The sequence below is a fragment of the Cheilinus undulatus genome, linkage group 5 (genome assembly GCF_018320785.1).
Source record: "Cheilinus undulatus linkage group 5, ASM1832078v1, whole genome shotgun sequence".
Classification (NCBI taxonomy): Eukaryota; Metazoa; Chordata; class Actinopteri; order Labriformes; family Labridae; genus Cheilinus; species Cheilinus undulatus.
In genome coordinates, this window is record NC_054869.1 from 48565145 (window position 1) to 48591370 (window position 26226).

The window sequence follows — 26226 nt, forward strand, 5'->3', positions numbered from 1 at the left end:
CCAAAAACTGTGGTTAATCATAGTTAACTCATGATTTAACAAGGGGGGCAATTACTTTTTCATATAAGGCCAGATAGGTTTGGATTGTTTTCCTCTATAAATAAATAAAATCATTTAGAAACTGCATTTTGTATTTACTTGGGTTGTCTTTGTGAGATAGTAAAATTGGTTTGATTATCCAAAACATTTCAGTGTGATAAATGTGCAAAAACACCAGGAATCCAAAAGGGGAGAATACTTTTTCATGACACTGTACATTCTACTTATTTGAAAACTACCTGTTTTTATTCATAGGGAAACATGTCTCATTGGACATATGTCAGCTGAATTCTTGTTTGGTTAATTGAAATGTCAGATTTGAAAGCTTGTGAAGAGATTTAAATTCCTTTCATGGGAAAAGGGAAAAAACAAACTCTTTAAAACTAAAGTTATGTCAGTTGTCTGTTGTTCTTTGTTTGGTACACTAATGTACTAGTTAATGTAAAAAAAAAATAATGGTAAATTCAAAACTGTTCCCTATTTTTTTTATGTAAACATGAGGGATATTAGTTAGAATAAGTTATAAATATCTTTGCTAACTACATATTAACCTCTCTTTCCCCCAAATGGGCATAAATGCATAAAAAAGCTTCCTTTTAACAATGAATTGAAAAAACATTGTTCTTATTGGTTATTGGTCATCAGGAGTAGGAAATTGTCGGGCATCACTTAAAAAACACTATTTTGTTAATCTAGCTCACTACAACCTGCTGAAGAGATATGAAGGGCATTTTTAGGCTAGGAAATTTAGGATAACCATGCTCTATTTTGAAGCTTTTTCATCCTCTGTAGGTCTTTTATTTACATCCAAATACACTATCCTACATTTGAGCAATGCTAATGTACATCTGCTATCAAACATAAGCTAATTACTAGAGTTAAAGAAAAAGTTGTTTTCTTCTTTAATCATCATTGTGTTTTGAGGCCTACCTGTTAGGAACTATTTTCTGACACAAGTTTCAGAAGGGCCACAGTTTGATGTCTGCGCCTTTTGCCTCATATCTGATGACAGAGGTATGCTTGTATGAAAGCGTCATTTGAGCACAGAAGTTACGCTTCACTTTTTAACTGACCCATTACCGCCAACAAACAAGGACAATAATGAACTTTCTGCCAGTTACTCACTGTTTTGGAGCAATGTGCTCTGCTCATTATGTTGCAGGGGGGGCGGTGGGGGGGGGAGTTAAAAACCATACTTTACTGGTGCTTCATTCAAAATGTTCAGGACTGATGCTGCCTAGCATCCCAGAGGATCCACTCTCAAGAGACTTGTCTTGTCCACTTGTCTTACCATGTTGAACTTCACTGAGCTCAAATATGACATAAGCATGGATTTCAGCTTTATTCTTGGAGGTGGCATGATTTTTTAAAATGATCTACCCTCACACCCTGTTATTTAATTGCCATGTGTGAAAACTATCATCAAGCGGTGTTATTAATTGTGCTTATGCTTGATGTTTTCTCAACAGAGATCAGCAGGAGGGCACAGAGGCTCACAGTGATCAGTCAGTCCAGCAGCATCAAGCTGACCTGGACTCAACATTTAAGGTATGCATCACAGAGTTTTGGGGATGCTGTTGGACAGTGGTAGGAACACTTTGAGGAACTCCTTAATCCATCAAAGACATCCTCTGAGGAGGAGGCAGAGCCTAATGATCCAGGGGCTGACCCATCTATTTCCTTGGTGGAGGTCATGAGGTAGCCCAGAAGCTCCCCAGAGGCAAGGCACCAGGTGTAGATGAGATTCACTGTGTGGCAGACTGGGGTGATAGTTCCCAATTTAGAAAGGGTGGCTGGAGGGTGTGCTTCAATTATCGAGGTATCACAATTCTTAGCCCACCTAAAGGTTACTTTAGGGTGCTGGAAAGGAGGCTCCGGCTGATTGTCGAGCCTTGCATACAGGATGAACAATGAGGATTCTGTCCTGGCTGTGGGGCAGTGGACCAGCTCTTTACCTTTTCAGGACTTCTTGAGGGAGCATGGGAGTTTGCTCATGTAGTTTACTTTTGTTTCGTTGACTTGGAGAAGGCTTACAATCGTGTCCCTTGGGGGATCATGAGGTGGGTGCTGATGAAATATCGGGTCCCAGGGCCACTGCAGTAAGCCATTAGATCCCTGCATAACCATAGTAAGAGTTGTGTCCACATCCTCAACACAAAGTCGGACATGTTCCTAGTGTGTGCTGACCTCTGCCAGTGCTGCCCCTTATCTCTGATCTGATTTTCATGGACAGGGTCTTAGGAAGGTGGGGGTGATTGTGGCTCAGTAGATACAACTGGTTGTCTTCCAATTGTGGATTTGATCCCAAGCTCCTGCAGTCACATGTTAATGTGTCCTTTGGCAAGACACTGAACCCCACTGCTTCATCAGTGGCATGTAAATGTGTATGGATGTGATTGAGATTAGCTGATACTGATGGCCAGTTCTCCATGGCAAACTCTGTCAGTGTGTGAATGTGGAATGAATGGTGTGAAAGGGGAATGAATGGGCAGGTGTGAACTGCAGTGTTAAAGTGCTTTTAAAAGTCAGGCTAGAACATTTCTATTCTACCTCAAGGTGCAGTCAGGGTCAGGAGGGTTTCTGTTTTGGGGACCTCAGATTTCCGCTTTTTGCATATGATGTGTTTCCGTTGGCAGGGGACCTCCAGCAGTCACTGGGATGGTTTGAGGCTGAGTGCAAAGTGGTCGGGATGAGAGTCAGCACTTCCAAGTCCGAGGCCATGGTTCCAAGCTGGTAAATGGTGGTGGTTGCGCCCTCCGAATAGGGAGTGAGTCTTGGCCCTAAATGAAGGAGTTTAAGTGTCATGGGTCTTGTTCATGAGAGATGGCAAAAGGGAGCCAGATTGTTGCAGTGTCAGCAGTACTGTTGGTGTTGGGCCAGACTGTTGTTGTGAAGAGAGAGCTGAGCCAAAAGGCAAAGCTTTTGATATACTGGTTTATCTGTGTTCCAATCCTCACCTATGGCCATAAACTCTGGGTAATGACTGAAAGAATGAGATCACAGACACAAGCAGCCAAAATGAGTTGTCTTCAGATGGTGGCTGGGCTCAGCCTTAGAAATAGTGTTAGGAGTTCAGACATCCAGAGGGAGCTAAGAGTAGAGCCACAGCTCCTTTAAACCGAAAGGAGCTAGTTGAGGTGGTTTAGGCATCTGATCAGGATTCCTCTTGGCTACCTCCCTTTGGAGGTTGTCCAGGCACATATAACTGGGAGGAGACCTCAAGGAAGACCCAGGAATGGCTGGAGGGATTATATATCATTTCTGGTCTGGGACCACCTCAGGATCCCCCAGAAAGAGTTGGAAAGTGTTTCTGGAGTGAGGGATGTCTTGGTCGACTTGCTCAACCTGCTACCACTGCAACCCGGCCCCAAATAAGCAGAAGAATGGATGGATGGATGGATCACAGAGTTTCATAAAAAAAATCCAATGATTTACTATTCAATCATTGTTCTGTTTTGACCAGCTGACCTTCAGACTGTCTGATTGTTCACATGATGTGTTTTACTAGTTTAGATTAAATTTTCTGTCTCTCTTTCTGTTCCAGCCACTGGAGAAGAACATTCTCATCTTTGTGAATAATGAGCTGAACAGAGTCCAGAAGATTCTGAGCCCAAGTTACCCAGCAGGCTTGGAGAGTCAGAGTGAGGTTGAGGAGGTTTTGGAGGAGGAAGATGAAGAGCAGAAACCCAGCAGAGATGCTTTTATGAAGATCACACTGGACTTTCTTGGGAGAATGAAACAGAAGGAGCTGGCTGACCGTCTGCGAGGCAGTAAGATGATTTTAACACATCTGACAAGATCACGCAGGTGTGCCGGCTTCATGCTTGGATACCATTACCTTAACTTCACCAAATCCCTATAGCCTCGAAAGGCTGGAAGACTAAGGTTAACCCATCATCATACATGACCAAGCAAAAGCCCTTGCTCTCAACCAGAAGCTGGTCAAAGGTGCCATTGAACCAGTTTTCGCTGTAGCTTGACCTAATGGATAGTATTCAACTTACTTCACTGTAAAGCAGAAAGAGGCTGACTTTGCCAAGTCTTGGATCAAAAGAATCTCGGTTCTTGAAGGGGTACATTTTGCCCCTGACTCTGCTCGGACTGAATTCATCCCAATCTGTGGTCTGGTCTTAGCATTCACTGTGTGTTTGAAACACTGACACACAACCAAACTTTGATATTTATGTGCTCATACTGGGGTCTGATGGTCACGCACAGCCTGAGTTCTCACAGTGATGATTGAAATCAGGACATACCAGGGTCGGTGCTAGTTATCTTAAATAAAATGCTAGAGATGTTTGAAACATTTAGCTTATGATAGAGACACCCTTTTCTTTATGTAACAAATAACGAGTCGTATCATTAATTGGTGCAAGTAAAGCATGCAGCTCTTATCGCCCAATCCAAAAATATGATTGCATTAATTTTCTGCTATCCGAAAGACCCATAAATCAGTCATCATAAGACTGATCTTTGAATTCAATGTAGGAAAATTCTCTCTTTTTGACGATAAGCATGAATTATTATTTGTTTATTGATCAGAGAGAGAGAGATAGACAGAAAGAGAGAGAGTCAGTGGGAAAAGAGCAGCATTGTGCGCCGTCAGTCTGAGCTTAGATCAGTTTGATTTTTGCTGTAAAACAAAGTAAAGACAATCAGATCAGTCAAAAACATTTCAGCTTTAATATTTGTCTTTCCTTCTTTGTTTTGTTGTTTTTTGTCATGTCATAAAGAAACGTTAATCCAGTAGAGAAATCACATGACTAAGAAGGTGCCGTATCAGTGACTGGGGATGAAATGGATGAGGGAAAGGAGTTGATTAAATTTTGAGAAGTTTTTTATCTGTTGAGACTTGAGTTTCTCATGTAGCTCTCTCTGTGTCCCTCAGGGATCATCTGACGATCAGCTCAGAGAAGCTTGAACATGAATAAATGCCCTGACGTTTCGGAATCTGCTCGTGGCTCTGTGAAAGTTTAAGTCAGAAATTCATCCACGTCATGAGTAGCTAATTAAGTCGAGATCGGCTGTTGTGTCCTCACAAATTTCACACCTCAAACTCAAAAATCATCAGGTTAGAATAGGTTTGAAGACTCACAGTGTATGCCAAGCTACATATTAAAGACCAATAGCAAGACAGTTTGTTTTCTTCCTCTGGAGAAAGGGCACACTGTAAAACAAAATGAGCTTACTTAAAAAAATGGACTTAAAAAAATGGAAAGTTGTTGCCTCAAAATTGACAAGTAAACTACATTTGACTTTTGAGTTAAAAAAAACTTGTTTATTTTTAGTGTGCAGTACTTGTTTTACATGAACTATTTAAGTATTCACTACTAGTTTTAAAATCAATCATTTTAAGTGCTGAAACCTGAGATTCAAATGTTAATTTAAGTTTGTGGACTTTAGGTTAAATCATCTACTTTTAATGTGCAATACTTTGTACACTGTAAACACAAATAACTTCATAGCACTTAAAATATAGTTAACTGATTACCTTAAAACGTCAAATAGTACTCGCTGTAAAAGTTTATTTCAAGTCATCATTTCACCTAAGGTGGACTAACTTGTGCCACCATTTGCAACAATGGCTGTTACTGATAACCTGGCATGTCAGGTTGATCTGGAAAACTACTCATAGACAGTGATTGGGAAAGGGCAGAGCATTTAAAAAAACTCAGAGGGGGATTGGGTGAACGTTCTGTCTGTCGCATCTGCATAACGTAAACCATGGCAACTGTAGACATATCAGTACACAACTTTTGTCGTTTTTGAAAAGAAAACATCTCACTGCTGTTCTTTGTTCTTCTTTTAACAAGAAATGTCATCAAGTTCTGATAAAACTGGCGCTTTAGCAGCATCCACTCTAATGTCTTCCACCAGTCTCTTGTTGCTGCTTGCTTACGTCATGATTCCACAGAGTACTGCCCCTCAACCCTGATTGGTCCTGTCACTTTCTAACTGGGCCCAAACGGTTCAGACCGGAGCTGAAGAAAGTGTATCAGAGGAAATATTCCAGTACAAAACTGTATTGCACAAGTGTTTTTAACCACATAGGGGAGAGTGGGGGGATTTGTGCCAGCAGGGAAGTAGTGCCACCCCTTGTTTCAAGAAAACATAGAAGAAATTGGTCATGTGACCACATATTTTTGAAGAGCCATCCATTTTACTCATCCTGTATAAAAGACAGACACATGGCATGAGAAGTATGCACATTTTAGCTCAAAAAACTGTTTTTTGCCTTTCAAAGTAAAATTTCTATGATCAAGGTTTTTTGATTGTTATGTCTGAACAATTATAGACACGTTTGAAAACATTTCAAACATGTTTTAGTGCTTTAGTAGGCTACATAAAGAGTCTATACAGTTAGCGCTAACCTGCTGGATCATGCTAGTTTTTCAAAATAGTGGGGCTGGGGTGATTTGTGCCAAACGGCCTGGGTTAAGTTGTGCCAGTGGCACACCCACAAACCCAGACCCACAGACACACCCAAACCCTGACACCCGCACAACCAGACTCAAATACCCACAAATCCAGACCCACACACCCAGACACATAAATCCCAGACCTAGACCCTAACCCACACACCCTCTCACCCAGACCCTCACACCCAGTCCCACACATCGACACACCTACCCTAACAAATCTACACAACCACACACCTAGACCTACACACCTAGTACCCAACAAAGAAGGACCAAAAACAGCTGGAGAAGTGAGGAGATGAGCATGCCTCATCAGTGTTTGATTTACCTGCCATTTATTTAATGTAGCTAACACTGATTTCAGTTTTGAGTTTGCACTGTGTTATTAAAGAGCAGTTTATCCAGTTTTTAAGTAGCCTTAGTCACAATGAGATGTTCAGAAATTGGCCTAAATCACTTTATTCATATATGTTGCATAACTGACAGACTGTATATGTTAACAGGAATCTATTGCCAAAGCCTTTTTGCCTGAAATGATTCACAAATATCAATATTGTGTATTTAAGTTTTTTGTGTTTTCCAGAAAAAACTAGAAAATATGACTTATTACCATTAGTTTAATAGGGTGATTATATCTAAATAAACCCTAAATTAGTAATTTTGTATTGAATTTGTCTTGCTTTTATATATCATTATAGTTTATGACATTAAAATGTTCTGTTTTACTTTAATTATCTTCAATAATCACTGGCACAATTTACCCCAACGTATTCTAACCAAAGGCACAACTTACCCCGCACCGGGGGGCAAGTTGTGCCACGAGACCACTTTTTTTCTGAAAGCTATATTTCTTAAACAATTTATTTCAGATCCAAAATTATTGTTCCCAGGGATGCACCACATCCTGAAATATATGTACATTCTTGAGTTGGAGGTATTACTGTAATGGCCTCACTTTAAAGTCACTTTGAGTAAAGACTGGCACAACACACCCCACTCTCCCCTACTGTAAACACAGTGACAATTCTGTGAGAAAAAAACCTTGTATACAAAGGCTTCGAGCTGGTTGCCTGAATTGGCACCACAGATCAGCCCTTCACTCGTGGTGCATTTTATTTATTTATTTTGTTAAATCTTTATTTAACCAGGAGAAAAAACTTTTAGAGATTAAAAATCTCTTTTTCAAAAGTGTCCTGGCCAAGACAGAGGCAGCAAACAGAGTTCATAAGGGTTTAGAGCCCAAAGGCATTCTGGGAAAACTGCAGATTTGTCATAACTCCAAAAATTTGAGTAGTAACAAAAAATAATTAAAGCTGCAAGCAGCGATGACGTGCCCCGTTGCACGTCGGGATGTGCAGCGACCGCGGGTGTGTGGCAACCGTCGAGCGCCAACAACAAGGCGCGCTGCTCCCATGGGGTTTGTGGGTTTTGCAACGCTCACAGTTTCACAGAAACAGAGGGGGATCCCCCTCATTAATTTCCAGAGCTTGCCGTTACTTTGGTCGTAAAACCACATGAGCATGAGGCATGAGCCCTGAAAATTTTGAATGCAACTCCAAACAGAGATATAGATGTTTACAAGTTTGTTTCATTATTATCTTCAATGCTTTGATATCTCCTCTCTGTTTGTTATTTTACCATGTATTTATGGATAAACAGACAGATACAAACTGTACTTTACTGCAAACCAAGCGCCCTCAGTATTATATATATCGTGTCCTCGACACAAGCCAAGACTCCTCAGATTCCAGCAGTGTCCTTTTTGACACTCTGGGATCAAAACTCAAGGAGTATACAGAAGACAAACAGACCAGGCAAAAATCCTATTCCCCAATTAGGAAAATAAATTTCATCCTAAATATAAAGTTTTTTTGTTGTTGTTATTAAAGGTTGTCCCAGTTAAGTAAAACCACTTGTACATGATACTACAATGTCTTCCCATCATATTGACACAGCACCGGGCACAGCTACAAAAAAGTGGTCTTTGCTGCCATGTAGTGGGTCACTGAAGGTTTTGACCATTGTCTTAACAAGAAAGTTGCTCTAAATCATTTATTTTTAAAGATAATTTTTCCATTCTTTTAGTTTCCCCAACCTTTTTTTTTGCATGACTGATAATGTTTTGCCATGGCAACAGATGTGTAAAATAAACAGATATAGATGCATAAAATACAGAGGTACAGATGTGTACAACTTTGTTTCATTATTTTATTATTCAGTGCTTTTACATCTCATCTCAATTTGGCAATTTACCTTAAATTCATGGATAGATAGAAGTAAACTTTGTAATGTGTTTTTTGCTGTTTGGACCCTGTTCTTAATTGTGTTGCAATACTGTGCATCATGAAAAAATGGCAGCATAGCCTTAATTTTGTTTCAATTAGGAGAGGACCAAGATTTGAACATTTCAACATGAAAAATGACAAGAATAGACTTGTTTTTGTTTTCCAATTTGGGTCCAAGAGGCTTCTTAAAGGTCCTGAGATGACAGATATGTTGAAGCATTTTCAAACGCCTAGGTAATATGCACTGCGGGGGCTGATGTTTTGAAAAATTGTAGGGGGCACCAATGAGCAAATAGTCCATGCCCACCCAAAACACAAAAGCCAGTCATCTGACCTGCCCACTGTGAATAATGGTACCAGGTTTCACGACTCCACAAGTTTTCTAAGCCCAGGATAATTCTACTTCTGTTTCATGGAAAAGAAAAATTCATCATGGCTATGCCCCTTTCAGTAATGAAAAAATTCCAATGAACGTTTGAACTATGACATGCCTTCTAATAATATCCTTAACATGAAGTTGTCTGGATGAGTTCCCCAAGAGGAATTCTGAAAATTGTGAAGCATGCAATATGCAGATTTTTGCCCCCCCCCCCAAAAAAATCAAAATTGGCGGACTTCCTGTTTGTTTTACGGCATAGGTACAAGAGGCTTTTTTGTAGATCTTACAATGTTTTATAAGTTCAAGAGTTTTCAAAATATTTGGTTAAACCTGCTGTAGGGGCTAAATTTTTCAAATATTGTAGGGGGTGCCACTGAGACAATAAGCAACGCCCATCAACAATCATCCTATCAATCATCTCATTTTATAGTTTGGTAATTTTCTGCCTATTTTCATGGCTTTACACATTTTCTAAGCCCAGGATAATTCTACTTCCTGTTCATGGGGAAGAAAAATTCACGATGGCCACGCCCCTTACATTAATGAAAAATTTCCAATGAAAATTTCAACTATGACATGTCTTCTTACAATATCCTTAACATAAAAGTGTTTGGATGAATTCCTCAAGAGGAATTTTCAAAATTGTGATGTCTGCCAAATACTGCTTTTTGACCACAAAAATCAAAATGGCGGACTTCCTGTTTGTCTTACAGCATGGGTCCAAGAGGCTTCTATGTAAAATGATGTATAAGCTCAAGAATTTTCAAAATCCTAGGTTAAACCTGTTGCAGGAGCTGAATTTTCAAAAAATTGTAGGGGGCACCACTAAGCCAAAAAGCCATGCCCATCAACAATTATCCTATTAATCCTCTTGTTTTGCTACTGAGTATTTTTCTGCAAAGATTTATGGCTTTACTAGTTTTGTAAGCACTAGATAATTCTACTTCCTGTTACATGGTGAATGAAAAATTCTCATGGCCACACTATTTTAGGTAAGGACTCTTGACCTTCAAATCTGAGTAATACCAACCTTGAGGGATGTGCCTGGGCTAATTTCAGCAGGATTTGGCCAATCTTGTAATAAATGGAAATTTTTTAGTGAGCATCAGCCACTTTTATGACATGATGGAGTATTTCAATTCAAGGGGCCGCCACAGCCATGCCTTTCGACTAATGAGAAAACCCCGAATAACTTTTGACCTAAGACATCTCTTCTTCTCTCCACCAAAGATGAAGTAGTTTGGATGAACACCCTACGACGAGTTCATTCAAATACAACCCCTAGAATATGTCTCATTTTACCAAAAAATTCAAAATGGCCGAATTCCTGTTTTACTTACGAAATGGGTCCAAGAGGATTTTTTTGTGTGTCCTGACATTACGCAACTGCCCACACTTGTTCGAAAATCCGAGGTCAAACCCACTGAGGGGGCTGAACTTTTGAAATGTTGTAGGGGGCACCATTGAGCCAATAGTCTACGCCCACCTAAAAACATCACATCAATTAACTCAGCATGCTCATGAGAATGTTTTTGCCAAGTTTTATTGCTCTACACATATCACAAGCCCCTGAAAATTCTACCTCCTCTTTCATCCAATGAAGCTAGTAGACTTCCTGTTGAGATTTCGACATGGGTCCAAATAGCTTTTTTGTAGGTCTGATGATGACCTGATATGAACACCGAAATTCATAAGCCTAGGTTAAACCTGCTGGGGGGGCTGAATTTTTGAAAATTTGTAGGGGGCGCCATTGAGCCAATAGGCCACGCCCACCTACAAAATGAGCATCAATGATCTCGAAATGCCAACAAGATTTTTTTTTGTCAAGTTTCATTGCTCTAGGTGTCTTATAACATTTGAAAAATCTACTTCCTCTTTTATGGCGAACAAAAAAATCGCCATGGCCCCGCCCTTTAACTTAGATCTTGACCATTGTATACGTGTAAGGCCAACTCCTTGGGAACAGCCTGAGTGAATTTTCAGAATGATCTGCCCAACCATGTGGGTTCTGCAACGTGAAATTCAGAAGTAGTGACTTACTGCTGCTAGAGGGTGGCGTTGTACAATTTTTCAAAATTTCTAGTATGGATGTGTTCTGGCCTAGACTGTTACCAAGCACATGAAATCTGTCTCAAATATGATCATGCATACTAGAGTTATGAGTGTTTAAATATTTTTGATGAGATAAAATGGCGACTCTTGACTTTGTCCCCCCATAGAGGCCACGCCCTCTGACGAAAAGTCAATTTTATTTTTCACAAAGCTAAATGCACTTCTTTAGTCCTTCCTGACACAAATTTGAAGTGGATATCTTGGATAGTTTTTTAACTGTAGCTTGCACCATAAACCTTGACATTTCCTGTCACCACTAGGTGGCGCTTTGATCTGTATAAAATCTGACCATATGAATGGGTGCAGGCCATGACCATCAATATACCTGAGCAATATGAGTCCAATTGGGCAATGCACGGCTGAGTTATAAACTACTTCCTGTTTACCAGAATCTTATGCAAATTTGAGGGCTCACCATGGCCACACCTTTCGACTAATGAGAAAACCCCAAATTACTTTTCATCAGCCATGTCTCCTCTAGCACTGTGCCAAAGTACAAGTTGACTGGATGAAATCCCTTGAACGAGTTTGTTCAGTTATGACCCCTGGAAAAAAGGACAAAAACAGCCCCTTTTTTGCGTATTTATTCAAAGTGGCGGAATTCCTGTTGGAGATAGAGTGTGGACCCAAGAGGCTTTTTTGTAGATCTCCTCAAGCCGCACCTGCACACAAAATTTGATGAATCTATGACAAAGTCAAAGGAGGGGGCTTTAACTTTGAAAACTGTTTAGGGGGCGCTATTTTTGCAATTATGAATTTTCATGTTGGAGACCCAAAAAATATCAAAATTTTCACAAGACCAGATGTACGTGTAAAGTTTCCTGCGAATTCATAAATGTTAAGGGCCTCAAAATGCCATGCAATTACGGCAAATGATATGTTGAATAATCCTAGTGGATACAACTAGGTCCTCACACCACTCTGTGCTCGGGCCCTAATAATCCGGGCAATTACAATTAGGTCCTCACACCACTCGGTGCTCGGGCCCTAATTAAATTGTTTGAGTACTGTTCACTTAAAACTAAAATGAGTTCTATCAGCTCATAAAATAGAGTTGAAATTACTTTTTTGGATTTTTAAGTAAACTAAAGTAAATTGAGCCCTTAAGCTTTTACAACCAAGAAGTACAAGTTACTTGTTTATAACAAGTATTTAGAACAGGTTACAAAAAACTGAGTTAATTCAGCTCAGTGTTTCTGAGTAAAATGGATGTTGCAATTTAGAGTGTAGTAGCCTTAGAAAAACAGGTTTTCAGTCACTGTGCCCCCTTAAGGTAGTTCAACTTCTTCTACACATTTCTACTTTGATGTGAAGGAGTGTTGGCACAAGAAAATGTGTGTCCAGAGGCATCTCCTCACTCTGTCCCTACACTAAGGATGTTGTGGCCCATCATAGGAATGTCGTGACTGATTTATACATTGTTTTTGAGGAAAATTTGGAAAAACTGTGCATCTCAAGACCAGAAGTCTAGTCAGGACTGCACAGACATTACAAAAAAGCTAGACTTGCAGGCTCTGCACATCCATGATAGGATGCCCTTTCAAACATTGGCCAGAGGCTCCTGTAGGGCTTTTGCACTCAATTTTAGGCCGAGCCAAGCTAAACCAAGCTGTGTTGATTTGCTTTTCCAGCACCAGTTTGGCCGAGCCGTGCTCAAATAGCAAGCCAACTCCATCTCAAGTGTGCCGCATTGTCATCAAAGTGGTTCACAGAGTGTGATTTGTCGGGGCGATTAACCACTTCTGCTACTGATACCCCACCGTGATAAATTTTCAGCCCACAGGGAGATGGGAGAATACATTTTATCACTGCCCCTGCTCCAGCTGTCTATAACTCTGTTATAATGGTGGTCTAATGTCAGCACATTAAACATTTATGACACAAGAGCAAAACTCGAGATTTATATGCCCATACTACGGTGCACGTGGCTGGAGTTCTCACACTGACGAGTGAATTCAGGAAGGACCAAGCGCAGATCCAAGATTACAACTTTTTCTGCGTCGACTATTATCAAAAGTTTGACCAAGTTCCTTCTTATAGACAAATAAATTCTCGACTTTTTAAAAAGCAAAATCCTGGAGACGTTCGAAACATAGTCCATGATAGAGACAGTCTTTAATTCGTTAACTGGCACTAGAAAAGCAGTTCTCATTGCCCAATCCAAAAATATGATTATCATTTTTGCTACCTAGTGACCCATAAATCAACAATCAGAAGATTGTTCTTGAACTTTGTTTCAGAAAAATGTACTCCTTTTGATCATAAGCATGAATAATTGTTTGTTAATTGATAGTAGATAGAGAGAGAGGTGGGGAGAGAGAGAGAGACATAGTGAGAGAGAGAAAGAGAGAGAGAGAGAATGTGAAAAGAGCGTTGTGCAGCGCTGTCAGCCTTAATTGTTGCTTTAAAACAAAATAAAAGCACTCAGATCAGACAGTGTATTAAGGAGGGCTCAAAACACTGTGTCATCAGCTTTAGATGTGCCCTCACACGGGTACCTTGTTGTGGTGGGAAAGTAAATCCTCTGTCATGCTGGGCGGCCATGCCGAGTCAAACAAAGTTGGTCTGAGCCGGGCCATGTAACAGAAAAGCCCCACTGGTGGCCCATTGAAAATCATGCCTCACCTGGCCGTTGGGAACATGGGTGCAATGGTCCAACTTGAAGGGATTTTCATTGGAAAATGTCTTCCTCCTCACTATTACTAAAACAAAGCCAGTTGTGGAGCCCTATACATTGCCTTTTATGTCTAACTGATAAAGAAAGTCAAACAAAAGAAGATCTGATCATGGTTGTCATATGTGTCTTATATTTTCAGGAACTTATGATGCAGTGTGCCAACATCAACTAAAGTCTAGCCTGAGGGAGAAGTTCCAGTGTGTGTTAGAAGGTCTTGCTAAAGCAGGAAATCAAACCCTTTTAAATCAGATCTACACAGAGCTCTACATTACTGAGGGGACTGGAGAAGTAAACGATGAACACGAGGTCAGACAAATCGAAACAACATCCAGGAAACTGCACCGACCAGATAAGGCAATCAGTTGTGAAGAAATCTTTAAAGTCTTACCTGGAGGAGATGAACCAGCCAGAACAGTGATGACAAAGGGCGTGGCTGGCATTGGGAAAACAGTCTTAACACAGAAGTTTACTCTGGACTGGGCTGAAGGCAAAGCCAACCAGGACATCCAGTTCACATTTCCATTCACTTTCAGAGAGCTGAATGTGCTGAAAGAGAAAAAGTTCAGCTTGGTTGAACTTCTTCATTGTTTCTTTATTGAAACCAAAGAATCAGGAATCTGCAGGTTTGAAGAATTCCAGGTTTTGTTCATCTTTGATGGTCTGGATGAGTGTCGACTCCCTCTGGACTTCCACAACAATGAGATCCTGACTGATGTTACCCGGTCGGTACCAGTGGATGTGCTGCTGACAAACCTCATCAGGGGAAAACTGCTTCCATCTGCTCGTCTCTGGATAACCACAAGACCTGCAGCAGCCAGTCAGATCCCTCCTGAGTGTGTTGACATGGTGACAGAGGTCAGAGGGTTCACTGACCCACACAAGGTGGAGTACTTCAGGAAGAAATTCACTGATGAGGATCAGGCCGACAGAATCATCTCTCACATCAAAACATCTAGAAGCCTCCACATCATGTGCCACATCCCGGTCTTCTGCTGGATCACTGCTACAGTTCTGGAGGATGAGTTGAAGACCAGAGAGGGAGGAGAGCTGCCCAGGACCCTGACTGAGATGTACATCCACTTCCTGGTGGTTCAGTCCAAACTGAAGAGCATCAAGTATGATGGAGGAGCTGAGATTGATCCACACTGGAATCCAGAGACCAGGAAGACGATCGAGTCTCTGGGTAAGCTGGCTTTTGAGCAGCTGCAGAAAGGGAACCTGATCTTCTATGAACCAGACCTTATGGACTGTGGCATCGATATCAGAGCAGCCTCAGTGTACTCAGGAGTGTTCACACAGATCTTTATAGAAGACAGAGGAGTCTACCCAGACAAGGTGTTCAGCTTCATCCATCTGAGTGTTCAGGAGTTTCTGGCTGCTTTTCATGTTCACCTGACCTTCCTCAGTACTGGAGTCAATCTGATGGCAGAAGAACAAACAACCTCACTGATGTCAAGAAACTCTAGACCTGCAGAGACAAGTCTCTACCAAAACGCTGTGGACAAGGCCTTACAGAGTCCAAATGGACACCTGGACCTGTTCCTCCGCTTCCTCCTTGGTCTTTCACTAGAGACCAGTCAGAATCTCCTACGAGGTCTGCTTTATGATACAGGAAGTTCAGTGCCATCAGAATCAGGAAGTAGCTCACAGACCAAAACAGAAACCGTCCAGTACATCAAGACAAAACTCAGTGAGAATCTGTCTATAGAGAAAAGCATCAATCTGTTCCACTGTCTGAATGAACTGAATGAATGTTTTCTAGTGGAGGATATCCAGTGGTCATTGAGATATGGGGGTCTCTCTCCTGATAAACTGTCTCCTGCTCAGTGGTCAGCTCTGGTCTTCATCTTACTGTCATCAGAAAATGACCTGGATGTGTTTGACCTGAAGAAATACTCTGCTTCAGAGGAGGCTCTTCTGAAGCTACTGCCAGTGATCAAAGCCTCCAACAAAGCTCTGTATGTTTTCTCAGTGCCAAAGTCATTTGATTTTTTCTTTCATAAAAAGAACACTATTGTGTGTTTGTTTGTTTTTTTGTTTGCTTTATTTGTTGTGTACTCCTCCCTTTTGTCTTCCAGGCTGAGTGGCTGTAGTCTCTCAAAGAAAAGCTGTGAAGCTCTGTCCACAGTCCTCAGCTCTCAGTCCTGTAGTCTGAGAGAACTGGACCTGAGCGACAACAACCTGCAGAATACAGGAGCAAAGTTTCTGTCCTATGGACTGAGGAGTCCACACTGCAGACTACTAGTTTTAAGGTTAGTACAATGTTGTGCAAAACACAGCCGTTTGCTTTGAGAGTGCTCTCTTAATCAGTGAATTTTATTTTCCTCTTTGCCCTTCAGGCTTAGTGGCTGTAACCTCTCAGAGAAAAGCTGTGGAGCTCTTTCCTTTGCCATCAGCTTCCGGTTCTCTCATCTAAGAGAACTGGACCTGAGTGACAACAGCCTGCAGGATTCAGGAGTTAGGCTACTTTCTGATGGACTGAAGATAAAGTACTTCACACTGGAAACACTCAGGTAAGTGTACATCTGACTACTGTACAAGGGGTGGGGTGCTACTCTGTGAGCAACTCATGGTGTGTGGTTCTCATGTGACTAGAAGTTTTGTTGTGTTTTTATAAGTTTTGATGAAAAATTTCACCATACTGAGCCACTACAGCAAACATGACCGCTACTCTGAAATATCTGACAAGTCTGTGGATCTTTTCGCCATCATACAACTGACACTGGCAATTGATGATCACCAGCAGATCACTTAGCTCACTTGGAGGGAAGGCTTGCATATGCACAGAAGACTCTGCTCTACCTGTGGCTGCCCTCTGTAAATCTTCAAGTAACATCACCTCTCCTGCAGGGTATACCTGCATGTCTACTGAGGAATTTTCACTTTAAGTCAATTTAGAGGAAAAGGAGATCCAGAGGAAGCAACAGAATAAGGGGACAAGGTGTAAGGCTGCCACTACCTGCTTTATCTTTTTCTAGCGTGAGATCATTACTTAATAAAATAACTGAACTTTCCAGACTCATCAAACTGGACTCTGACTACCGTCAAACAAACCTTTTTTTTTTCACAGAGACATGGTTGTCAGAAGAAACAACAGATGTCGCTGTAGAGGGATTTCGCATTATTCACTTGGCAGGGGCACTATGCAAACAAGGAAGTCAACTGGGAGCAGGCTTTGCATGGCTGTGAATAACAGATGGGTCACTAACTTCACAGTGAGAGAGACTGAATGCAGCAGGCACCATGAGACAATGACAGTATCGTTTAGACCATTTTACCTTCCACTGGAGTTTATGCAAATAACAGTTATTTTAAGATATGTCCCAGGGCCTGACAGTACTTTTGCAGCAAATTGCAACTACTACAAATGCTACAATAAAGCTGTAAACCAGAACAGCAAACAGCCTGTGTTTTTGCTGGGAGATTTTAATAAATGTGATTTCACCACACTACTACCCAACCTGGAACAGTACAGCTGTGTTTTGGTAATTTACTGGCTGCTTATGTTTCAATACAATACCAACCACATCTTGGCTGCTCTGTTCATAATGTTATTCTCCTGCTTCCAAAATACAAAAAAAGAAAAACAGACAAGACACAAACAAAAAATACAAGTCTGAAAAAAATTACACAGTAGAGACTTTAAGAGCCTGCATGGAGATCACAGACTGAAAAAATATTTTCGACAGAATCTGTCTCCTCCTATTTGAGTTTCTGTGTGGACGCTGTCATACCAGCAAAGCAGGTCAAGCTGTTCCCTAATAACAAGCCTTGGGTCAGCAAAGACCGATAGCTCTGTTGAAATAAGGGACACACAGAGAGTTTAATAGCTGAATAGTGAGTTGAGAAGGAAGGTAAGGTTGGCCAAACTACTCTATTAAAACAAACTGGAGAAGAATTTCACCTCTGGTAATGCTAGAAAGGCATTGCAAGGCCTAAACACCATGATGGGCAGAGCTCTGAAACCAAGCCAGATCCAATGTCCAGATCCTGCCACCTTTCCCGAACAACTGAACACCTACTATGGCAGGTTCAATGAGCCAGCCCTCCAGAGTGACTGGACCCTTACCAGCCCCACCCGTCCATCAGTCACTGTGGACAGGAGGAAGTTCACATCTGTACTGAGCCACGGCAACCATCATAAGGCCTAAGGCCCTGACTGACCTAGGGGCAAGGTGCTGAGGGAATGTTCTGCTCAGTGAGGCAGCGTCATTACTCAGCTATTCCAGCTGCTCCTGGACTCCAGCGGTGCCCACAGGTATGGAAGGAGTCAACCATCATTCCAGTGCCAAAGAAGTTTGATGCTAGAGAGGTAAAAGACTTCAGACCAGTAGCCCTTACATCCATACTGTGCAAGTGCATGGAAAGGGTGATAAGTGACCATCTTATCACCATGGTGGCAGATGGGCTCGACCCACTTCAGTTTGCTTATAAAATAAAGGGGGTGTTGGAGGATGCTTGTCTCACCTTCCTGGACACTGTATGTAAGCACCTGGATGCCCAACAGTCCCACACAAGGATTTTATTTATGCATTTTATTTCAGCGTTTAACTCAGTTGACTCTTACACCCTCTGCAGCCGCCTTCTGGAATTACATGTCAACCCATCACTGGTCCTGTGGATTAAAGACTTTCTTCACAACAGGCCCCAACATGTCATTGTAAATGGTTTTAAATCCAAAAACTTGATTTTAAACACTGGAGCCCCCCAGGGATGTGTTTTATCCACTGTAAAACATTGCCAACTTTTCTATTTATACAAACAACATAACCTGCAATGATAATGACTTTTCCCTGCTGAAGTATGCAGATGTTATATCCCTGGTTCCCCACATTAAGGATAGGACTCCTTGTCTGCATACCATAAGCAGGTTGGTGCTTCCTTGGTCCAGATAAAAGAGAGCTCTTTGGAGCTCAACATCTCAAAAAATCAAAGAGCTGTGCTGCGTGGGGAAGCTAAGCGTGCATTCACACTAGGCCATCCGTACCGTGCCTGGGCCCGTTTCAGCCCGAAGTCCGGTATGTTTGGCCTAGTGTGAGTGCACACCTCGCGGACCTGGCACGGAAGGATAAGGTGGGCCTAGGCACGGATGCAAATGAAGGAGTACAAGCACGGGAATGTGACGTAACGTGAAGTAACAACAAGAGGACCTGCCTCAGAGCACAGAGAGCACACCAGGCAGCAGCTTCATGCTAGAGACAGCAGGAGTTTTTCTAGAGAGAACTATATATTTAGTCTCGTATTTTAACAAGTTACAAGGACTTTATAAGAGCTGAAGAATTTAACTTCGCACAGCTCCACTATGACCTCTCTATAACCGTTCTAATGGATCCCAGTCAAGTCCACATTTCTGACCAGTTTCGAGCAAAGTCAGGCTTTAATGACTGTGAGAGGATTTTTGGTTTCGGAAACAAAGCTTCTTCCTTTGATTGAGTCACAAACAGCAGCTCACAGGGTAAAAAACACCTTTCAATCTTCCGTGTGTAAAGGAGAGTGCCAAATATGTGGACAAGTATGTGCAGGGGTTAATCTCATGGCTGATTTAACCTCTCTTATTATAAAATTATAATGCTAAACTATCATCCACTGAAACAACATACCTCTAATTGTATTTCATGACACCACAAGTAAAATTGTGATCTTGATCACTGATGTTTGAACGGAACATCGTTTATTAATCCTGTGGCATTTTCACTTACAGCTCTCGTCAGATGGTTAAAATTGCTCTCGTCACGGTAAAAAAAAAAAAAAAACTTTTAACTGAACATTTCATCCTGCCCTGGACACAGGCTGTCATATGACATGAGAGCTTGTTTGGTGCAGGAGGCATTCAGAATCACACATAGAAATGGCACAGTTCATGGCCCATAAAGGAGTGATGTGGGATTCAGATAGTCTATGTACACAAAAGACTGTAGGGGCCCATACTAGTTCAAAAGTTGGGGTTTGTTTGGCAGAAGTGCTTGGATTTGTCATCAGGCTCCAGATTATATGCTGTGAGCAATAATTCACCACTGTGAACCACTTTCTCTCTTCTCTGGGCTCTGTATAGTTAACGTAGCTACTGATACCTGGTCAGCTCAAATAACTCCGGTTTCAGATCAGATATCGTATAAATCTGTTTCTATTTTACAGCCAAAAAACAATACTTATGTATACTGAGTCCCCAACACATACAAGTTAATCAAAAGCGGACGCTTTGTGTGATGACGTCGGCGCATGAAGTATCCGTGCCCAGGCCTGGATGCGTTTAGCAGTGTGAGTGTGGGCCAAAAGGGGGACAGGAGAGGGGGTCAAATGGACTTCAGCACGGTTAGAATATGGCACGGTACTGATCTGATCTGCCCCAACCCCTCTTTGAATCCCTGACACTGAATGGGCAGGCAGTGGAGCAGATAGTGATCTTCAAGTACCTGGGCATAGATATGGACAAGCCAATGACATTTTCACACCACATGGACTCATTGTACAAAAAGGCACAACATCTATACCTGCTGAGGAAACTCAGAGCGTTCAATGTTAAGACGGACATTTTAATAGCTGTTTACATATCACTCATCACCTTCAGTATCATATCCCAGTTCAGTTTCATTTCAGTTAAAAACAAATAATAACTTTCCTGGATAACTTAACCAAGCAGGTAAAATAACTGGAGAAAATCAAACTTAGTTGTCAGAACTCCACACCCAAGCAGTTAGAAGGAAAGCCAACCACATCACAGCAGATCCCACATACCCACTACATGAATCTTTTAAGTTTTTACCATCATGTTGTTTCTATAAAGTCTCCCTAGCCAAGAAAAACAATTACAAAAATTCCTTCATTCCAACTGCCATAGACATCATAAGTAAACAATAATCCCCCCCAGACCTCAGCCAGAGGAGTCTGCTTATGAATGTGGAAGAGCTGCCCCCCTGGTGCAGTCAGAGCCACCTAGAGCACCCTCTTAAGACTGTGTTCATGGACGAAAGTGTTGGCAACCCTGGAATTTTGCCAGAAAATGCACTATTTCTCCCAAAAATTGTTGCAATTACAAATGTTTTAGGTATATACGTTTATTTCATTGATGTGCATTGGAACAACATAAAAAAAACAGCTGAAAAAAGCCAAAATTGACAAAATACACAAAACTCAAACCATGGGCTGGACAAAATTATTGGCACCCTTTTAAAACTGTGGGTAAATCATTTTATTTTAAGCATGTGATGCTCATTTAAACTCACCTGTGGCAGTAACAGGCGCTGGCAATCTAGAAATCACACCTAAAGCCCTAAAGATTAGCCAGATTGGAGCGCTGTCATGAGCTGTTGGGGTGTCTTGCTCAAGGGCAGTGGCGAACTGGCCATCGGAGCACCGGGACATTTCCTGGCGGCCTGGGTGCCAAACTGGCCTGCTCATCAATTGCTGAGAGTCAGGACCAAAGGCTCGGATCAGATCGCGCATGATTTTTTAATAAACAATCTGTCGTGTGGCTCAGGGTATCTGCCTCAATGAAGCTCACACAGATTGAGCAGCAACTTAGGACACAAACACACCCCCTCATCTCTTTCTCTGAAGCTCTCTGCTACAGAGTGCAGACAGACACACACCAAGTTGCAACCCCGCACCCCCCCCCCCCGTAGTTCTACTGTAACGTCCCTCAATAAGCAGACGGTAAGATGTTAGTCAGTTTTGCTGCAACTTTATTTTGCAGAAGTACATAGGCTACTGTGGCCATAGCCACCACCAAAACAACAAACATTACTTGCCGTGACTTCCTAGAATCTCGATCGTCTCTTATAATGCGGCAAACTCTCACGTCTCTCTAACTGATATGTTCCCTGACACTCTGAAAATCTTAGAACTCTGCCAACAGTCACATATTGAACTGGCTACATTTTTTAACATTAACAGTGAACAGTGAACCTGCCATGAACAGTCCATTACACAACATTGAAAAATGGAGCAAGATCGCCAACCCAAGAAGAAGGGTGGAGCAGAAAGGGACAGGCTCAAAAATTAAAAGCACCGGGTACAGATGCAGTGAAGTGCTGTAAAATTACTGAGATGTTCGTCAGTAAGGGAGCAGGTAATAAATTAAACACTAGTGGTGACAAGAGACACACAACCTTAGCCCATCCAGCATGACTAGCTTAATGAGGAGGTTAGTTCTACTTTGTGGAAGCTGATGGGGATAAAACTGACTTAATAAAACAAATGGTTTAAGTTTTAACAAAGGATTATACAAATTTTTCAATATAGTTAACTTACATAGACACAACATAATGAATTATATGAATATTGAAATCCTTGTATTATTTTATTTCATTTAATCTTTATTTAACCAGGTAAAATCTAATTGAGATTAAGAACATATTGGTTGACACAGTGGTCCAATTTATAACTAGGCTGGTACCTGCTACATTAAAAATAGGATTGGTCTCAAGTTTAGGTGGATGATGGTGTACTGTAACCTATTTTATTTCATCTACTACTACACTGTTAAATGTGCAACCTCCACATTAAAAGTGTAGGAGTAGATGAAACAGAATAATTTCAGTTTATGTGACTTGAGTACAGGTTATTGCAACACAACAGAAACATTTATTTTGTAGGGAAAAGATACAGAAAAAGCTCTTACATCAGTAGGCCCCCAACCCAACTCACTCTTGGTGTTTTGTGTTAATCGGGTGGTGGTGGCCTGGGATGGTATCAAATTCCCAGCCTCAATTATTGCCCCAGTCCGCCCCTGCTCAAGGGCACTTTGGCAGTGCTCAAGAAGTCACCTTGCACCTCTCTAGCTACCAGTCCAAAGTCTGGATATGGTCTGACTGGGACATGAACCTCTGATTCCCAGCCCAAGTCCTTCCAGACTGAGCTACTGCCGCCCCCACCTCACCTATGGAGAGATCTAAAAATTGTTGTTGCAAAAAGGCACCTTTCAAATCTGAGAGACCTGGAGCAGTTTGCAAAAGAAGAGTGGTCCAAAATTCCATTAAGTTGAGAGGTGTAAGAAGCTTGCTGATGGTTATAGGAAGCGATTGGTTTCAGTTATTTTTTCCCATGGGTGTGCAACCAAATATTAAATTGAGGATGCCGAAAAGTTTTTTGAGTTTTGTGTAAAATTTTGTCAATTTTGGCTTTTTGCGATTGTTCATATTTTTCCACATTAGTGCTTCTTAAGATAATTCTGGGCTCTTCTTTCTCTTCTCCATGATTGGTGCGACACACACAGGCACACAACATAAATGCTGAGTCAGCTTTTAGACTTTCTAACTGGTTTCAGGTGTGATTTCTAGATTGTCAGTAACTGTTACTGCCACAAGCGAGTTTAAATGAGCATCACATGCTTGAAATAAAATGATTTACCCACAGTTTTAAAAGGATGCCAATAATCTTGTCTGGCCCATTTTTGAGTTTTTTATATTTTGTTAATTTTGGCTTTTTTCAGCTGTTTTTTTTGTGTGTTGTTCCAATTCACATAAATGAAATAAACATGTATACCAAAAAACATTTGTAATTGCAACAGTTTTTGGGAGAAATGGCGTATTTTCTGGAAAAATTCCAGGGGTGACAACACTTTCGTCCATGACTGCAGATGGCAGTAGACTTTAGAAGAGCCTGGGTATCAACACACGTACCTGCTAATAAAGAGACTTTTGATTTAGATTACATGCTTGATGTATGTTGACCACAAAATACTTAAAGTGCAACTTGAGGCTGTGACTCTCACCAGCCTGACAGAATCAGCACATCATTTCCAGTTGAGCAATTTCCTCTGTGCACACATTCCTCCCCACTGCTTCACACCTTGCAAACTGCCCCACTGAGCACTGCTTCACACAGAAGTTGTGGGCATAATGTAACATTCCAGCCAGCAAACAGCATAGATGCACCTTGCACTCTACCTTTCTTTTCCCCATTCTTTAACTCAAAGAACTGGTCCATACTAGATACAGGTAAATATGGATTCTTCAATAAAGGCTACCTTCATGCAGCAAAAGCTTCAGATTACATAATGTTGCCTGTCATAAGTTAGTAGTTTTTGATTGGTAATTAGTTTTGTGTGTCTGTGTGTAGTTTGTCAGGCTGTCTGATCACAGAGGAAGGCTGTGCATCTCTGGCCTCAGCTCTGAGCTCCTGTCATCTAAAAAAGCTGGATTTGAGCTACAATCATCCCGGAGAAAAAGGAAAGGCGCTGCTGTCGGCTCTACGTGACGATCCACACTGCAGACTAGAGACACTGAGGTACAGACATGTAGACAAAGAAACAAATCATCATGACAGATAGGCAGTGAGATCGACACAATACAAACAGTCCAACAGTTAAAGTTACATAATTCCATGTGAACGTGTAGTGGCAGCAGCGCCTGCACCTTATTTAAAAACAGCAAATACCCAACAGCTGATGTGAAAATAAACCTTGACTCAAAGCTACTGGCACAGTTATTAGTGTAGAATACAAACAGCAGTGGTGACAAAACACAGCCCTTAGGTGACCCTGGCTTGTAGAGCACACCAGACTCTTTGAAAATGTAATGCGGGTTCTTTGTGACACCAAATGTTAAAAAGTCCACCAACCAACAAATTGTGCCAAAGTCAAAACCAGGTATTTCCTTAAGCCTGTTTACAAAAGTATGGGCCTGTGGGCAATTAAAGGCAGATGAAAAATCAACAAAACACAGAAGTGCATGAGTTTTAAACCCCTCTAGATGCCCAACAACCAGATTCAGCAGTGTTGCAGTGACATCATCTACACATTTCCTTGCCTGATAAGCAAACTGGAGAGGATCAATAAAGTTTTTGGACATGATTAATATGCTCCTTTTTACAATATTTTCAAATGCTTTATCACCAAAGATGTAAGTGCCACAGGGCAATAATCATTCAACACACTGGGGGTTTCAATTTTGGCAATAGGTATCACAGTGGGTTCTTTCCATAAAGTAGGGACTTTTGTGATAAGAAAAGCTGAAAGATGAATGTGAAAATACCACTCAGAAATGTGGCACAGTTTTGACTAATCAGCCACTGATACTGTCAGGGCCATGACTTTTTCTGGCATTTGTCTGTTCCAGTGTCCTACAAACATCCATTTCATCCAGGCAGATCTGACTGCCACTTGATGTAACCCTGAATTCAGCCAGTTTATCAGTAAACATGAATCAAATCCCAGGTAAAACTAATTTAACTCATCTGCAAGGACAGAGTCAGACTTATCAAGATTGAAACCACCTCATTTTTTGTCCTGAATGTCCACATGGACTTAATTCCTATCCATGCACTGTGAGAATTGCCACTCATATGTTCAGCCTCTACCTTATCTCATTCTCATTTTGGCCTGCTTTATCCCCTTTTCACAAATTTTTGAGCCACTTTATATTGATTTATATCACCCCGGTGAAAAGCTAATTTTTTTCTAATTTAAAGCAGGCTTCAGTGACTTACTAACCCATGGTTTGTTATTCGGATACAGTAGGATAGTCATCCTGGGAATAATCATGTTTTCACAGAAGGCTGACATAGCTTGACACAGTGGAAGTTAATTCATCCAAGTCACCACAAAAATCCTTGAAGACTTCCCAGTCAGTACAATCCCTACATGGTAAATGTCAGTCATGGCCTGATCTCTTGTACATAATAGCATGTCTCCTTGTCATCCTGCCACATACTGTTGAGTAGTACTAACTCGTAGTTCAACAATTCAGTATTACAGATCTGATGACACTCTGGTGAGGATGTACGTAGCCCTTCTGCTGTGCTGTAGTACACTGCACCATTTACCAACACCTGGCAGTGGCTTCACACCTGCAGTTGCAACACATCCGACATACACCAGGTGTGAGGGCCCTTCAGTGCTTCTTGCAGCCGTAGTCTGTTCTTAATTTCTGTAGATGGCCCCATGGTGTGTTGCTTTTTGAGATCATTTAGGCTACTTCACTTTGTCATACAGGTTCTATTTAAGGGATGTCTGGATTCAACAAGACCTGCTGTCATCAGGCCTGGATGTGTATAGGGAAATTGAACTCAATGTTCCAAAAATATGGTGAATCACAGTTAATTTGTGATTTAACAACTAGGGCCTGGTAGGTTTGGAGAACTCAAAAAATGAAATTGGCATTTAAAAACAGACTATTGTATGTGCCGAGGCTATCTTTGCCTTATCTTAAAAACTGTTTGATCTGCTGAAACATTTAAGAAAAATATACAAAAAGAAAATCAGGAAGGGTTAAGCACTACATATGTAACAGAGTGGATGGATAGTCCCTTCACTAAAAGAACCATGGTTACATGCTGTAGCCTTATATTATCAACAGGAAGATCTGTGATAACAGG

At 41.3% G+C, this 26226-nt stretch overlaps 1 protein-coding gene across 5 annotated transcripts in view; it reads left to right on the plus strand.

Annotated features, from left to right (window-relative positions):
- Positions 1 to 26226, plus strand: part of LOC121509573 (NLR family CARD domain-containing protein 3-like) — a 46175-nt gene that overhangs the window by 15931 nt on the left and 4018 nt on the right. Inside the window, exons 3-9 of one of the 5 annotated variants that reach the window (XM_041787032.1) lie at positions 1509 to 1587; positions 3584 to 3809; positions 14051 to 15869; positions 15990 to 16163; positions 16251 to 16424; positions 23971 to 24138; positions 24969 to 26218. In XM_041787032.1, coding sequence (XP_041642966.1) covers positions 1509 to 1587; positions 3584 to 3809; positions 14051 to 15869; positions 15990 to 16163; positions 16251 to 16424; positions 23971 to 24138; positions 24969 to 25005 — 2677 coding nt within the window. In that variant the 3' untranslated portion in view covers positions 25006 to 26218. Of the gene's footprint in view, positions 1 to 1508; positions 1588 to 3583; positions 3810 to 14050; positions 15870 to 15989; positions 16164 to 16250; positions 16425 to 23970; positions 24139 to 24968; positions 26219 to 26226 lie in introns of those variants that run through there. The other 4 variants (XM_041787028.1, XM_041787029.1, XM_041787030.1 and 1 more) reach the window with 4 other exon arrangements.